Source organism: Heterodontus francisci, chromosome 13 (assembly GCF_036365525.1).
Source record: "Heterodontus francisci isolate sHetFra1 chromosome 13, sHetFra1.hap1, whole genome shotgun sequence".
Lineage (NCBI taxonomy): Eukaryota > Metazoa > Chordata > Chondrichthyes > Heterodontiformes > Heterodontidae > Heterodontus > Heterodontus francisci.
Window position 1 is genome coordinate 75,029,991 of NC_090383.1, and position 17,626 is coordinate 75,047,616.

The following is a 17,626-nucleotide window of genomic DNA, read 5'->3' on the forward strand; positions in this document are numbered from 1 at the left end:
AATGATTTGGAGGAAAATGTAGCTGGTCTGATTAGTAAGTTTGCGGACGACACAAAGGTTGATGGAGTTGCGGATAATGATGAGGATTCAGGGGATACAGCAGGATATAGATCGGTTGGAGACTTGGGCGGCGAAATGGCAAATGGAGTTTAATCCGGACAAATGTGAGGTAATGCATTATGGAAGGTCTAATGCAGGTGGGAGGTATACAGTAAATGGCAGAACCCTTGGGAGTATTGACAGGCAGAGAGATCTGGGCGTACAGGTCCACAGGTCACTGAAAGTGGCAACGCAGGTGGATAAGGTAGTCAAGAAGGCATACGGCATGCTTGCCTTCATCGGTCGGGGCATAGAGTATAAAAATTGGCAAGTCATGTTGCAGCTGTACAGAACCTTAGAATATTGCGTGCAATTCTGGTCGCCACACTACCAGAAGGACGTGGAGGCTTTGGAGAGGGTACAGAGGAGGTTTACCAGGATGTTGCCTGGTCTGTAGGGCATTAGCTATGAGGAGAGGTTGGAAAAACTCGGATTGTTTCCACTGGAACGACGGAGGTGGAGGAGCGACATGATAGATGTTTACAAAGTTATGAGCGGCATGGACAGAGTGGATAGTCAGAAGCTTTTTCCCAGGGTGGAAGAGTCAGTTACTAGGGGACATAGGTTTAAGGTGCGAGGGGCAAAGTTTAGAGGGGATGTGCGAGGCACGTTTTTTTACACAGAGGGTGGTGAGTGCCTTGGAACTTGCTGCCAGGAGAGGTGGTGGAAGCAGATACGATAGCGACGTTTAAGAGACATCTTGACAAATACATGAGTAGGAAGGGAATAGAGGGATATGGGTCCCGGAAGTGCAGAAGGTGTTAGTTTAGGCAGGCCTAAAGATCGGCGCAAGCTTGGAGGGCCGAATGGCCTGTTCCTGTGCTGTACTGTTCTTTGTTCACACTCTCAGGCAGCGCATTCCAGATCCTGACCACTTGCTGCATAAAAAAGTTTTTCCTCATATTGCCGTTAATCCTTTTGCCATTCACATTATATCCTTTTCCTCTGTTCTAGACCCCTCATGATTTTGAACACCTCTACCAAAAATCCCCTCAAACTTCACTAAGGAACAGCCCAACTTCTACAATGTATCCATGTAACTGAAATCCCTCATCCCAGTACCATTCGTGTAAATCTTTTCTGTGCTCTCAAGCCTTTACATTTTTCCTAAAGCATGGTGCCCAGAATTGGGCACAGTCCTCCAGTTGAGACCAAACCAGTGGTTTATAAAGTTTCATCATAACTTCCTTGCTTTTGTACTCTATTCCCCTTTTTATAAAACCCAAGATCCTATGTACCTTTTGAACTGCTTTTTCCATCCGTCCTGCCACCTTCAACGATTTGTGCACATGAGAACATAAGAAATAGGAGTAGAGTAGACTTTTAGGCCCCTCTAGCCTGCTCTGCCATTCAGTACAATCATGGTCGATCTTTTGCCTCAACTCCACTTTCCCTCCTAATCCCATATTCTATCCCTGAGAGACCAAAAATCTGTTTATCCACATGCAGGCAAGGCCACAACTAGCCGAATGGCCGCCTTCTGTGCTGTAACCATATATCCCCAGGTCTCTGTGTTCCTGCACTCGCTTTAAAATTGTACCCTTTATTTTAAGAACATATATTGCCTCCCCTTGTTCTTCTGACCAAAATGTATCACTTCATACTTCTCTGCATTAATTTCTCTGCATTAAATTTCATCTGCCACATGCCCGCCCATTCAACCAGCCCATCTATGTCTTCTGGAAGTTTATCACTGTCCGCTTCACAGTTCACAATGCTTCCAAGTTTTGTGACATATGCACATTTTGAAATTGTGCCCTGTGCACCCAAGTCTCTTTCTTCTGCCTCCTTGTCTCGAGAGACAATGGGTAAGCGCCTAGAGGTGGTCAGTGGTTTGTGGAGCAGTGCCTGGATTGGCGATAAAGGCCAAAAGGCCAATTCTGGAGTGAAGGATTCTTCCACAGGCGCTGCAGATAAAATTGGTTATCGGGGCTGTTACATAGTTGGCTCTCTCCTTGCACCTCTGTATTTTTTTCCTGCCAACTGCTAAGTCTCTTCGACTCACCACTCTTTAGCCCCGCCTTTATGGCTGTCCACCAGCTCTGGCGAACATTGGCAACTGACTCCCGCGACTTGTGATCAATGTCACAGAACTTCATGTCGCATTTGCAGACGTTTTTAAAGCGGAGACATGGACGGCCGGTGGGTCTGATACCAGTGACGAGCTCGTTGTACAATGTGTCTGTGTCCTTGGGGATCCTTCCATCTTCCATGCGGCTCACTTGGCCAAGACATCTCAAGCGCCGCTGGCTCAGTAGGGTGTATATGCTGGGGATGTTGGCCGCCTCGAGGACTTCTGTGTTGGAGATACGGTCCTGCCACCTGATGCCAAGGATTCTCCGGAGGCAGTGAAGATGGAATGAGTTGAGACGTCGCTCTTGGCTGACGTACGTAATCCAGGCCTCGCTGCCGTAGAGCAAGGTACAGGCTTGAAATACTCGGACTTTTGCATTCCGTGTCAGTGTGCCATTTTCCCACACCCTCTTGGCAAGTCTGGGCATAGCAGCGGAAGCCTTTCCCTTGCGCTTGTTGATTTCTGCATCTAGAGACAGGTTACTGGTGATAGTTGAGCCTAGGTAGGTGAACTCTTGAACCACTTCCAGAGCGTGGTCGCCGATATTGATGGATGGAGCATTTCTGACGTCCTGTCCCATGATTGTTTTCTTGAGGCTGATGGTTAGGTCAAATTAATTGCAGGCAGCCGCAAACCTGTCGATGAGTCTCTGCAGACACTCTTCAGTGTGAGATGTTAATGCAGCATCATCAGCAAAGAGAAGTTCCCTGATGAGGACTTTCCATATTTTGGTCTTCGCTCTAAGACGGGCAAGGTTGAACAACCTGCCATCTGATCTTGTGTGGAGGGAAATTCCTTCTTCTGAAGACTTGAACGCATGTGAGAGCAGCAGTGAGAAGGAGATGCCAAACAGTGTAGGTGCGAGAACACAGCCCTGTTTCACACCACTCAGGATAGGAAAGGGGTCTGATGAGGCACCGCTATGCTGAATTGTGCCTTTCATATTGTCATGGAATGAAGTGATGATACTTAGTAGCTTTGGTGGACATCCGATCTGTGCTAGTAGTCTGAAGAGACCACGTCTGCTGACTAGGTCAAAGGCTTTGGTGAGATCTATGAAAGCAACGTAGAGGGGCATCTGTTGTTTGTGCCATTTCTCCTGTAGCTGGCGAAGGGAGAACAGCATGTCAATGTTGGATCTCTCTGCTTGAAAGCCGCACTGTGCCTCAGGGTAGACATGCTCAGCCAGCTTCTGGAGTCTGCTTAAAATGACTCGAGCGAGGACTTACCCCACTATGCTGATCAGGGAGATTCCACGGTAGTTGTTGCAGTCACCGCGGTCACCCTCGTTCTTATAGAGGGTGATGATATTGCCATCGCACATGTCCTGTGGTACTGCTCCCTCATCCCAGCACGGGCAAAGCAGTTCATGGAATGCTGAGAGTATAGCAGGCTTGGCACTCTTGATTATTTCGGGGTAATGCCGTCCTTTCCAGGGGATTTATGTCCTGTACACCCAAGTCTAGGTCATTAATATATATCAAGAAAAGCATTGGTCCGAACACAGACCCCTGGGGAACCCCATTCTATACCTTACTCTAGTCTGGAAAATAACTGTTCACCGCTACTCTGTTTACAAATAGTTGTTTGGTAGTACAGAGCTTGAGTGTTGTTGAAAATAGAGACACTTTGTCGAAGTTTTTAGTTATGCACTCATCAGGACAATTCGCAAGAATACTAATGTAACAGAAGCAACAAATTTATACTGTATGGGAAGAGAGTGCTGATTGGTTGGCAAGTGGACTCTGGTAGAGGCGTTGCCATGGTGAATGCACCAGTTTATGTTGACTGACAGTTAACTGCCAACCTTGGTTTGAAATTTAAACCAGGCAGCTTGACTCTGGTCAAGGCATTGCCCTGGGGAATGCACCAACGAATGGCTATCACTTATTTTGTTTGGCTGAAAAAGGCGTAATTTGCGCACATGTTCTTTCTGTCTGCAAAGACCAGGGCCCGATGTATTAATATACATAGCTTATGTTAACTTACAAATGGGCCTAAGGCTGTCATTTTTGGCCCTGAAAAGTGCCCAGTCTACCTCAGATTACCCTGGAAGGGTAATGTATCCCAAAAATTTCAGCAACAGGTGAAGCTAGCTGTTTCACCCTGCTATTATGCAGTAGCAACACGTGTGGTGTTCGCCACGAACAGGATGCTGCCGTCAAGCCAAAAAGACGTTCTGCCTGTCACACAAATGAGTAATGTGTTGCATGAATTTCAATGCCAGTGTGATGCTCGGTATATAGACCTTATGTCCCAAAGACTAGCTGATCATATCAAACAACATGTCCCTTCCACTGTTCGCATTGGGTAAGGTACAGGCCATACCCAGCCAGCCCATTCTTCAAAACTCAAAACACAGTGTCCAACATTAGATGTGATTCCGCGATTGCTAAATAATCCTTAGTGTGCGAGGAATTACACTGACAACCAATTTAAGATTGTCAGTCAAGCTCGCAGTGTGGCACTTTTGCACGTACTGGAAGCTACATATATTAATACACAGGGCCCTGTTCTTTGCAGACAGAAAGAATGTGTACACACATTGCGCCTGTTTCAGCTCAACAAAATGAAACAAAATTTAAAAAAAAAATTATTAGCCATTCGCTGGTTCATTCCTCAGGGCAATGCCTGACCAATCAGAGTCAAGCTGCCTGGTTTAAATGTCAAACAAAGTTTGGTAGTTAACAGTCAGTCACCATAAACTGGTGCATTCTCCACGGCAATGCCTCTACCAATCAGAGTTCACTTGCAACCAATCAGCACTCTCTTCTCATACAGTATAAATTTGTTGCTTCGCTTACATTGGTATTCTTGCAGAATTGTCCTGATGACTGCAAGATGAAAAGCTTCGACAAAATGTGTCTATTTTCAGCACTACTGCTTGTCACTCAACCAACTTCATATCTCATGCTGCCACTGTCCCTTTTATTCCACGGGCTTCAACTTTGCTGGCAAACCTATTCTGTGGCACTTTATCAAACGTCTTTTGAAAATCCATGTACACCACATCAACTACATTACCCTGATCAACCCTTTCTGTTACCTCATCAAAAATCTCAAGTTATTTAAACATGATTTAACTTTAACAAATACATGCTGGCTTTCCTTAATTGATCCACACTTGGGGGGGCGGGGGGGGGAGAGAATTTTATGCTCTCCCCCTGTCGGGTTTGGAGGGGAGGAGAGCATATAATCAGACAGGGTAGTGGCAAGGGGTTCCCCGCCACCTTCCCGCCTCTACTCAAATTAAGTCCGGGGCGGGAAGGCCTGTCAACAACCTTATCACCCAGCCGCCAATCAGGCCCTTAAGTGGGCAATTAATGTCCCATTAGGGGCTCATCCTGCTGCTGCTGGAATTAGCCCAGCGACGAGAGAGCCTGTCATCATACGGGAAGCATATCAAGCAAACCTGGCTCTGGGCAGGGGGAGTCCCTCATTAAAAGGCACAGTGCCTGAATGAGCGACCCAGTATCAGGAGGGGGAGTGGACGCCCTTGCTGACTCCCCTACAACTCCTCCCCCGCCCCACAAAACCCCTGTTGCTGTGACTTAACTGTGGCCTAGTTCTAGGGCCTCAGGTGAGTGCTTTACCGGCAACAGCCACCGCCTCCGCAGTGACGCTACTAAGTTAAAGAGCTGCTGGCCTCTGATTGGCCGGCAGATCTCAGCAGGCAGGACTTCCCTTGCCCAGGTCCTTGATCCCGGGGAAGGCCCCGCCGCTGTCCACTTAAGTGCTTATCTAGCACTTGATTTAGCGGGCCTTTCCCAGAGGAGACAATGCGGGGCTTTCGCTGGCACTTTTACTGGTGGTCGAGACCCCCGTTGCCAAGACAAAATCCCGGTCATACAGTCATTACAGCACAGAAGGAGGCCACTCAGCCCATCAAATTCATGCCAGCTCTCTAGAGCAGTCCAGTCAGTCCTATTATCTAGCTCTATCCCTGTAGCCCTGCAAGTTTATTTTCCTCAAGTGCTCATCCAATTTCCTTTTCAAATCATTGATCATCACTGCTTCCACCATCCTCGTCGGCAACGAGTTCCAGATCATTACCACTCACTGCGTAAAAAAAAAAGTTCTTCCTCACATCCTCCCTGCATCTCTTGTCCAAAGCCTTAAATCGGTGTCCCCTAGTCCTTATACCATCAGCTAATGGGAACAGCTTTTCTTTGTGTATCTAGATCAGTCACAATCTTGTGCACCTCTATCAAATTTCCCTTCAATTTCCTTTGTTCCAAGGAGAGTAACCTCAGCTTCAACCTAACGTTGCAGCTAAAAACCCTCCATTCCTGGAACCATTCTTGTAAATCTCCTTTGCACCCTCTCAAGGACCCTCACATCCTTCCTAAAGTATGATGACCAGAACTGGATGCAGTATTCTAGTTGTGGCCTAACCAGAGCCTTATAAAGGTTCAGCATAACATCCCTGTTTTTGTACTCCATACTTCTACTTAGGAAACCCAGGATCTCATGTGCTTTGCTAACTACCCTCTCAATATGTCCTGCCACCTTCAAAGATCTGTGCACATGAACCTTCAAGTCCCTGCACACACTTTAGAACTGTGCCATTAAATCTGTATTGCCTCTCCTTCTCCCATCTGCCAAAATGCATCACCTCACACTTCTCTATATTAAATTCTATCTGCCACTTATATGCCCATTCTGCTATGTCTGTAGTCAATTGCTATCATCCTCACTGCCACACCTCTGGTAGACTTTGAAAGTTCATCGGCAAACTTTGAAATTTTATTCTGTATACTTGTCCAAGTAACTTAATTTTGTTGTTTCGAATAGCTTTCCCACCACTGAAGTTAAACTGACTGGCCTGTAGTTGCTAGGTTTATCCTTGCACCCTTTTTGAACAAGGGTGCAATGTTTACAATTCTCCAGTCCTCTGGCACCACCTCTAAGGAGGATTGGAAGATTATTGACAGTGCCTCTGCAATTTCTACCCTTACTTCCCTCAGTATTCCCGGATCCATCCCATATAGTCCTGGTGACTTATAAACTTGAAGTACAGCCAGTCTTTCTAAAACCTTCTCTCTATAAATTTTGAGCCCATCTAATGTCTCAACTACCTCCTCTTTCACTATGACTTGGGCAGCATCTTTTTCCTTGGTAAAGACTGATGCAGAGTACTCATTTATTACATCAGCCACGTTCCCTTTCTCTTTGCGTAAATCCTCTTTTTGGTCCCTAATCGTCCCCACCCCTCCTCTTACTACCATTTTACTATTTATATACCTATAAAAACCTTTTGGATTCTCTTTTATGTTAGCTTGCCAGTCTCTTTGCCTTTAATTTTTTTTGTTCACTTCTCCTTTGAACTTTCTATATTCAGCCCTAGTTCTCACTTGTGTTATCAACCTAACATCTGTATACACCCTTTTTCTGCTTCATCTTATTCTCTATCTCTTTTGTCATCCAGGGCACTCTGGCTTTGCTTGCATTACCCTTCCCCCTCGTGGGAATGTATATCGACTGTACCCGACCTGTCTCCTCTTTAAAGACTGCCCACAGATTTTCCTGTCAGTCTTTGATTCCAATTTACCTGGGACAGGTGTTCTCACCCCACCGCTCAGGAGGTTTACTTACCCATGTTTGATCTGATACCATGAGACTTCTAGGGCCACTCCCTCATGACTTTATAGTACTGTGCTTCCACCATGCGTGGGACTCTCTTGCCAGTGGTACAGGGAATACCCAGGATGGTGATGATGAGTCTGGGAAGTTAGCATAAAGGTATAATTCTATGCATATAACTGCCATCTTGTTGCTTGATTGGTGTGTAGCCCAGCTCTCCCAATTTTGACACGATTCCCCAGACGTTAGTGATGAGGGCTTTGCAGGGTCGACTGGGCTGGGTTGGCCTTTGACGTTTCTAAATCTGGTGCCGAGGTCAATTATTGGGTGGTTCATCCGGTTTTCTTCTAGTTTATAATTTTTTGTAGTGGTTTGATATAACTGATTGGCTTGCTGGGCCATTTCAGAGAGCAGTTAAGGGTCAACCTCACTGCTGTGGGTCTGGAGTCACATATAGGCCAGAGCAGGTAAGGGTGGCAAATTTCCTTCCCTGAAGAACATTAGTGAACCAAATTTTTTTTTTGATGACAAACCACAGTTACTATTACTGATACTAGCTTTCTATTCAAGATTTATTAATTAAAACAATTTAAATTCTTTGTTGCATTTGAACTTATTTCTCCAGATCATTAGTTCAGGCTACTGGATTACTAGTAGCATAACTACAATACTACTGTACCCTGTAACTATGTAAGCACCATGTCTTCGGCTGATTACCACCTGCTGCCCTCAGCAGATGAAAGTGGGGACTTTAATTATCTTAATAAAGATGATTCTGATATAATTTGGGATAGTAATACTGTAAAGGGCAGAGAGAGGGATGGGTTTTTGAAGTATGTTCATGAGAATTTTCTTGATCAGCATATCTCTGGCCCAACGAGGAAGAGGCATTGCTGGATCTGGTTCTGGAGAATGAGGTTGCTCAAGTGTCAGTCAGGGAACATTTAGGGAACAGTCATCATTCTATCAAAAGGTTCAGGTTAGCTATGGAAAAGGACAAGGAGCAATCTAGATTAAAAAATACTAAATTGGAGAGGGCCAATTTCAGAACACACCTACTGATGTCCTTTGGGGAGGGAAAATTGCTGTCTTTAGCTGGTCTGGCCAGTATGCAACTCTAGTCACACACGAATGTGGTTGACTCTTAACTGCTTTCTGAAGTAGTTTAGCAATCCACTCCATTATGTCAAAACACCACCATCTTCTCAAGGGCAGCTAGAGGTAAGGCATAATGACAGCCTTGCCAGCAATATCCCTATCCAGAAAATTAATTTTTTTAAAAAGAGACTTCTGCAGGTGCTCCCTGTATGCAGCATGATCTAGATAGATTGGGCAACTTGCTCCTACACTCCTTGACTTGTGTCTCAATCCTAGACTTGCACTGTCTATGGCCTAATATAATCATGTTTTATTCCATTCTGATTGGGTTGTAGGGAAAGGGCAGTGGAGTGGAACGCGCTGAGTTGCAGAAAGCTGGCATGGACACGATGGGCTAAGTGGCCTCCTTCTATGATGTAACTGTTTGATGAAATGATAACTTTAGTGTTAATTATACCAAATTATGGACAAGTTAGGACGCTGTATACAGCTTAGTATTTGAATGCAACCAACTCTGACTGTGGCCCATTTTTGTTCAGAACAAATTATCCATGGTGCATGTGCACCCCCACTATCTCGGTGATTTCACCAAGACCTAGATATGTGCAGAAAAATAAGTTTGCTTAACATTCTCTGTTTTGTTTTATCTCTGTACTACGTAGTGGCCAAACACAAAGGTCTCCAGTGGGTTATAGATATTACCATCGCGTATCACAAAGCAAAGCCAATAGACATTCAGACTTGGATCATTGGTTACAGAGAACCAACAATCACACATGTGCACTACAGGTAAGTCCTATTATTTTAAGTCTTTAACTCAGTTCATACAGCATTTTACAACTGGCCGATTGGGGAACTATGGACTGCTATACATTGGGATGATGTACTTGTTTAGTGGAGTGCGAAAGGGAGTTATTTATTATGATCTCATTGCCTTGTCACTGTAAAAAAAAAGTCATCTTTACCCCGCTGTCCCCTTCTCAAAACTTAGTATTGATCATCTGTAACCATGCTCGTTGCAAGTATTGCTGGTCAAGCACTAGTTCTCATTCTAGGAAACTGACCACAAAGTCTTTCTAAAGTGTATACAGGTGTCAGACTTCAGTACAATACAGACTTCAAGTTCATAATAAATAAAAGCAAAATACTGCGGATGCTGGAAATCTGAAACAAAAACAAGAAATGCTGGATTCACTCAGCAGGTCTGGCAGCATCTGTGGAAAGAGAAGCAGAGTTAACGTTTCGGGTCAGTGACCCTTCTTCGGAACTTCAAGTTGATCGCTTCTTTTGACTCCTAACCTGCAATTCCTCAGATAATGAAGCAATCTGTGCCCGCATGCAGCAAGACCCGGACAACATTCGGGCTTGCGCTGATAAGTGGCAAGTAACATTCGCACCACACAAGTGCCAGGCAATGACCATCTCCAACAAGAGAGAACCTAAGCACCTTCCCTTGACATTCAACAGCATTGCCATCGCTAAATTCCCCCATCATCCACATCCAGGGGGTCACCATTGACCAGAAACTTAACAGGACTAACCACATAAATACAGTGGCTACAGGAGCAGGTCAGAGGCTAGGTATTCTGTGGCGAGTAACTCATTTCCTGACTCCAAACTCTTTCCACAAAAGGCACAAGCCAGGAGTATGATGGAATATTACACTTGCCTGGGTGCATGCAACTCCCAATGCTCAAGAAGCTTGACACTATTCAGGAGAAAGCAGCTGCTTGATTGGCACCCCATGCACCACCTTAAACATTCACTCCCTCCACCACCAGTGCACCATGGCTGAAGTATGTACCATCTACAAGATGCACTGCAGCAACTTGCCAAGGCTGCTTCCATCACACCTTCTAAACCACGATCTTTCCCCCAAAAATGTCAAGAGCAGCAAGTGCATGGGAACGCTATCATCTCCAAGTCACACACCATCCTGACTTGGAAATTTATAGCAGTTCCTTCATTGTTGCTGGGTCAAAATGCTGGGGCTCCCTACCTAACAGCACTGTGGGTGTACCTACACCAAACAGACTGTGGCGATTCAAGAAGGCAGCTTGCCACCTCTTAAGGGCAGTTGGGGACAGGCAATAAAGGCTGGCCTTGTCAGGAACACCCACATCTCATGAACAGATTTTTTTTTAAACACAGTGGCGCAGTGGTTAGCATCGCAGCCTCACAGCTCCAGGACCCCGGGTTCAATTCTGGGTACTGCCTGTGCGGAGTTTGCAAGTTCTCCCTGTGACTGCGTGGGTTTTCGCCGGGTGCTGCGGTTTCCTCCCACAGCCAAAGACTTGCAGGTGATAGGTAAATTGGCCATTGTAAAATTGCCCCTAGTGTAAGTAGGTGGTAGGGAATATGGGATTACTGTAGGGTTAGTATAAATAGGTGGTTGTTGGTCGGCACAGACTCGGTGGGCCGAAGGGCCTGTTTCAGTGCTGTATCTCTAAGTAAATTAAATAAATAAAAATTAAAAATCCCAGAATGTTGACTGCTTTGGTTTGCCTCTTTTGGAGTGTAAGTTGATACCCACATAGCTGCTGTTATTGATAAGCGAGTGCTTTTATTTGTTCTCTAGATAACCCAAATACACAAGTATATTAGGTTAGCATAATCTGGAGATATGTGCTAGTACTTTGAGCTTTACAAGTTAACAATAGTCTTCATCAGTAAAGAGTTTGCTTCAGTAACAACTGTAATAGTTACTTGCCACAGTGTTACTCCAGTACTGAGTGAGCATATATGCCAGAATGTGGACAATAACCACATTTAAAAACAATTCCAAGTTATGTTTGTGCTTTACAAACGCAAGAAGAATATGGAATTGTTTCTGACGATGTGTAAGTTGATGAAGCACATTGTGATTGAGATTGTAGGTTTGGCGAAGTTACTGTTTGAAGTAATCTCAGATGTGAAGATTGCTAGGATTTTTCTGTCAATTCGGGTATAAATCCATCATCTTTGTTCAGTATTAGTTGTGATATTGTTTAACCTCAGTTACACTCATTAGGTTTGATACTTTTTTTTCTCAGTATTTTGCTAAAAGGTCTGATCAGTGTGTAGGTCTATGTGCTCAGAATCAACAGCAACTCTCATTTATATTGAAATGGCTCTCTTCACCGGTAGGATTATGTCTGAGTGCTTAAGAGTAAGGAGGAAAGGGACACAGTGGACACTGAGAATGGGGAAAGGCAAAAGGAATGAATGGACTAGGATAGGGAACTTAATACATATTTGAAGAGGTGGGTCTTGAGAAGGTTTTTAACAGTGGAGAACAAAGCAAAGAAGAGGGAACTGGGTGAAGAATTCCAGAGTACGCAAGTATAGTGGTGAAACAAGCAGCCAACCCTGGTAGAATGGTGAGGGAAAGATGAACTCCAACGTAAGTATGAGACTACTTGCGTTAAGACATTGTCCAACATATGAATGTAACAAACATCAATTTGGGATTTTGAAAATGTATTTTCTGCTTCACCCCATTTAAATTGATGATATATGCCTTAGGAGCCTTTGGCTAATGAATCTGTTTTGCAGTTCTAAACTTGGCACCTGTAATAAACTGTATACTTACGCTGTAAATGTTATAACCTGATTTGTTAGTGTTCTCTTATGTGATTTATAATTTTCCATCAGTTAGACTTTACCTCACCTTGAGCTTGAAAAACATTTGGCCTGTAATTTGCTGGAAGCACAAGCTGATAATGGTGCGGGGAGGGAAATAGGTCATTTGGGCCTTTGTTGAGCGACAGGACCAACGGACTATCTCCTTCACCATTGAGATTTAAGAATTGAGAAAGAACCAGAGGAATGATAGAGAAGGAATAGGCTGAACTAGAGTCAAATCAGATGCCAAAAGAGAAAGATTGGATTCAGGGAAGGGGGAGAGAGCCAAATAAAAGGTAAGAAAAAATTTATATTTTTTATATCTCCAATAGTAATTTACTACCTGCAGGAGTGAAACTGCGTAGTTTAAATTGACCCTTTTCTGGGCCAGAGAATGATTGGCATTACAGGAACATAAATCTCCTCATTTAAAAATGTACTGGTAAGTAGCAGCCGTAACTTTCTATGACGAGTTTAATTGGCAATGAATAGGAAAATGCAGCAATTACCTGAAATGCATGAGGAATTTGAGGGCATGCTGTCATTTTCGCAAGGCCAACAGCAGAGCAGCGCAAATTGTCCAGTAACTTGTGGCAATTCACAATTCATGAGTATCTCTTCCTTGTCACAAATTGCTGGATGGCTTACGATTAATAACAATGAGCACCATTAAACTCACTGTTATTTTGGCAGCAAAATCTGGGCCAATATATGTATACTATTATGTTTCTGCAAACTGCAAAGTTTGTGTAATCATCTGGCACTAAGTGTATGGAATTCATAATACATGCAGAATTAAATGGAGCGTGTTTTGCTAAGATTGTAATTCTAAACAAACAACTCAATTTTCTTCTCTTTAACTTTCTTAAAACCTTCTTTACATTTTTGCATTTTATGATTGTACTTTGTAATATTGTCGAACTGTAGTGTACAACTCAGCAAATAGACTCTGCATATATACAGCACAGAAAATAATGTTTGTGAACTTTTTTTCTTATTTACACTTGAAAATTGACTGGTATTTGAAATAATACTTGTAATTCAAAATTTATTCCAGTTGCTGACTGCATGGCTGATAGTGTTTTGGATAACTGGATATCACCTTGGATACCACTTGTATTGTTGGAGGGAAGTAAGAAAAAAGTTCTGCAGCTTGAATGGTTCTTGGTGAATGGCATTGTAACAATTGAAGAATGCTGCTGTCTTGATTTCTGCAGCACTGCTGTGAAATAGTGTCGACTGCACACAATTCACTTTCAAACATTGCACTTATGTTGGGTTATATTTGAGTGGTGTTACCACATGGTAACAGGCAATTTGGAATATTTAAATCTGTATGTTATTACAGGTAGGCACTTGGTATGTGGAATGAATTGTTATCCATTCTTGAAGTGGCTGCATTTAGCCCACTGATGTCCTTTGCTGAACAGCTCATCCAAAAGAGAGAGTTCAATTTGAGAGGAAATGAAGCAGAGGGAGAGGATACACTCAGCCACTGTTAGGCTGTTAGCCTAACATCAGTGGTGGGAAAACTTTGAGACGTTAATCTGGGACAAAATGAATTGGCAATTGGAAAAATATGGGTCATAAATGAAAGCCAGCACAGATTTGTTAAAGTCAAATTGTGTTTGATTAACTTGATTGAGTTCTTCAAAATAGATTCAATAATAGCTTTAAAAGGGAAATTGAATAACTCCTTGAAGGGGAAAAATTTGCATGGCTATGGGAAAAGAACAAGGGAGCGGGGCTAATTGGATAGCTCTTTCAAAGAGTCAGCCCAAGCACGATGTACCAAATGGCGGCCTCCTGTGCTGTATCAATTCTATAATTTTAGGTATTTTGCTAGTATCTACTTGAATGTTTTGGTCCAGACTGACATTTGTTTCAATATAATTTGTTTTCCAGTTGAGGAGTCAATCTTCTGATGCACCATCCCCGAGTTTTAGCAAAAATACTGTAGATTACAGGGAGTCCAGACAAGGGAGCATAACCTTTAAAATTGGAGTGAGACGGTTCAGGGGTGAAGTCAGGAAGCAGTTCTTCACAGAGGATAATGGACATAGGTTTAAGGTGCGAGGGGCAAAGTTTAGAGGGGATGTGCGAGGCAAGTTTTTTACACAGAGGGTGGTGAGTGCCTGGAACTTGCTGCCAGGGGAGGTGGTAAAAGCAGATACGATAGCGACGTTTAAGAGACATCTTGACAAATATATTGAATAGGATGGGAATAGAGGGATATGGGCCCCGGAAGTGCAGAAGGTGTTAGTTTCGGCAGGCATCAAGATCGGCGCAGGCTTGGAGGGCCGAATGGCCTGTTCCTGTGCTGTACTGTTCTTTGTTGATATCTGGAACTTAATCCCAAAATAACTGTTGAGGCTAGGTCAATTGAAAATGTTGGAACTTTTTTTAGGCAAGAATATTAATGGTTACAGAACTAAGGCAGGTAGATGGAGTTAAGATACAGATCAGCCATGATTTAATTGAATGGTGGGACAGGCTTGAGGGGCTGAATACCCTACTCCTGATCCTATGTTCTTATGAAATGTGGTTATAGATTTTCTCTATTTCTTCTTCATTAAGGTGTCTGTCTGTCTCTTGATTCCATGCAGTGGACCAGTGCTGATGTACTTTTGTTACTAATAGCTTGGCAACTGAGATTCTAATTAAACTTTCAGAAATTATTCAAAACCAATGCCTGAGGTTTAACCATGGAGACCGAACTGCAAATAGAAGAACAATACACTTGGAGTGGATCATCTGTATCCTTGAGTTAGATTAGATGAAATTCCATCAATAATAAAGAGAAAATGCTGGTAATACTCAGCAGATCAGGCAGCTCCTTTTATGAATAATAACATTTGCAATCCTCCAGTTCTCCAGCACCACTCCAGTATTCATGGAGGATTAAAGATCGTGGTCGGAGCTTAAGCTATCTCCATCCTAGCTTCCCTCAGCAACGAAGGATGCATCTCATCTAGGTGACTTGTGATTAAACAGCGGAAGCAGCATGCTATAGACAGAGCTAAGGAATCCTATAACCAATGGATCAGATCGAAGATCTGCAGTTCAGCCACATGTAGTCCTGAAAGGTTGTGGACAATTAAAAAACAAATGGGAGGAGGAGGCTCCACAAACATGCCCTCCTTCAACAATGGCAGAGCTAACCTGTGAGTACAAAAGCCAAGGCTGAAGTGTTCAGTCATCTTCAGCCAGAAGTCCCAAGTGGATGATCCATGTCAGCCTCCTTCTGAGGGCCACACAATCACAGATGCCAGTCTTCAGCCAATTTGATTCATTCCACATGCGATTAAGAAACAACTGAAGGCACTGGTTGTAGCAAAGACTGTAGGCCCTGACAACATCCCAGCTGTAGTGCTAAACACCTGTGCTTCAGAACTATCTGCACCTCTAGCCAAGCTGTTCCAATACAGCTACTGGCATCTGTCTAACAAAGTGGAAAATTGCCCAGGTGTGTTCTGTCCACAAAGAGCAGGACAAATCCAATCTGGCCAATTACTGCTCTATCAGTCTACTCTTAATCATCAGCAAAGTGATGGAAGGTGTCACTGATAGTGCTATCAAGTGGTACTTACTCACTGATGACCTGCTCACCGAAGCTCGGTTTGGGTTCTGCCAGGACCATTCAGCTCCAGACCTCATTATAGCTTTGGTCCAAACATGGAAAAAAGAGCTGAAAGCCATAGGTGAGGTGAGAGTGACAGCTCTTGACATCACCGCTGCATTTTGGCTAAGTGTGGCACCAAGGAGCCTGAATAAAATGATGTCAATGGATGCCAGAATAGAAAACTCTAGCTAGAATCATACTTATCACAAAGGAAATTGGTTGTGGTTGTTGGAAGCCAGTTCTCTCAATCCCAGGATATCGCTGCAGGAGTTCCTCAAGGCCTAGGCCCAACCATCTTCAGCTGCTTTATCAATGGCCTGTCCTCCATCATAAGGTCAGAAGTCGGAATGTTCACTGATTGCACAGTGTTCAGTTCCATTCGCAACTCCGCAGATAATGAAGCTGTTCGTGTCAACATACAGCAAGACCTGGGCAACATTCAGGCTTGGACTATTAAATGACAAGTAACATTTGTGCCTTCCTTCAGGTCTGCTTCTTGTCTGAATGGCATAGCACACATGCTTAAAGAGCTCCATGTCTCCTCTCATTCAAGCACATCCTAGAGAAAGAATTCAGTATACAACAGTAATTTTCTTGCATTTTTAAAAAAATGTATTATTTGCAGGCAGTAATTGTGTTGGTCTTGCAATTGCACTGTGAGGAAAGAACCGACTGACATTAGGCTGAATTTAGTGACCACGTTGCTGGTCGTAGCGGTGGACCCAGAAGTGGGCGCTGTCTCCACTCGGCAATCATGACGCGGGCGGCCAATTATAATAATGGGGGTGCAGGGCCCAGCCAATCATGTGGCGAGGGTGTGCTCCAAGGCGCAGATTACATAGTCAGCTGACCCCTCAGCAGTAGCTGGCGCCATATTTAAGGGACTGCCAGCCCTGCTTGTATTGCTGCCTTTCAGCTAGGCAGTGAATTTAGAGTGCTACTGGAGCCCTTTGATGGTACTTGGAACTGCTGCACCCCCCTATAACACTACTGCAGCTACTCATTCCTGCATTGCTACTGTAGCTACTGGATTCCCCTGCAATGCTACTGTAGCTGCTGGTTCCTGTGACTACTGGACCCCCCTGCAGTGCCATTTCTCACCTTCAATAACTATAAGACAATGAATTTCCTCAGGATACTCTCCCAGTAGTTACACCAGGATTACACCTTGCTGATGTTTACAGGATCAATGAGAGGGGAACTAATTTACATAGGGAAAGCAGGTACAAGCACCAGTACAGAAGCCTGCCATTGAGGTGGGGTTTATTTTAGCGCCGCTTTACTCCAACCTCGGCAATGCCTTCTGTATTAGGAGGCTGAACTATTTTGATTTTTTTTTTTTAATTGCCATATCTTTGGTCCAGGCTGCTTTCTTGGCCCAATGATGGGATCCACTCTTTCCTTATCTGATGTTCAACTCACTTGTCATACCAGTATCCAGAAATACACCAGATCCCCACTGAGCCATGGATCAGGAAATCCTGAGTTCCCACCTCAGGTAAGTTGGTCACTCCCAGAAGTGGTCTGTGCTGTTTACAGGGAGTTCT

The 17,626-nt window shown here is 43.9% G+C and overlaps 1 protein-coding gene across 3 annotated transcripts in view; it reads left to right on the top strand.

Annotated features, from left to right (window-relative positions):
• lpgat1 (lysophosphatidylglycerol acyltransferase 1) overlaps positions 1-17,626 on the top strand; it is a 138,739-nt gene that overhangs the window by 84,486 nt on the left and 36,627 nt on the right. For 2 of the 3 annotated variants that reach the window (XM_068044986.1, XM_068044985.1), the window contains exon 7: positions 9,517-9,643. In XM_068044986.1, the coding sequence (XP_067901087.1) occupies positions 9,517-9,643 (127 nt within the window). Of the gene's footprint in view, positions 1-9,516; positions 9,644-12,491; positions 12,754-17,626 lie in introns of all 3 variants that reach the window. The other variant, XR_010976213.1, reaches the window with a different exon arrangement.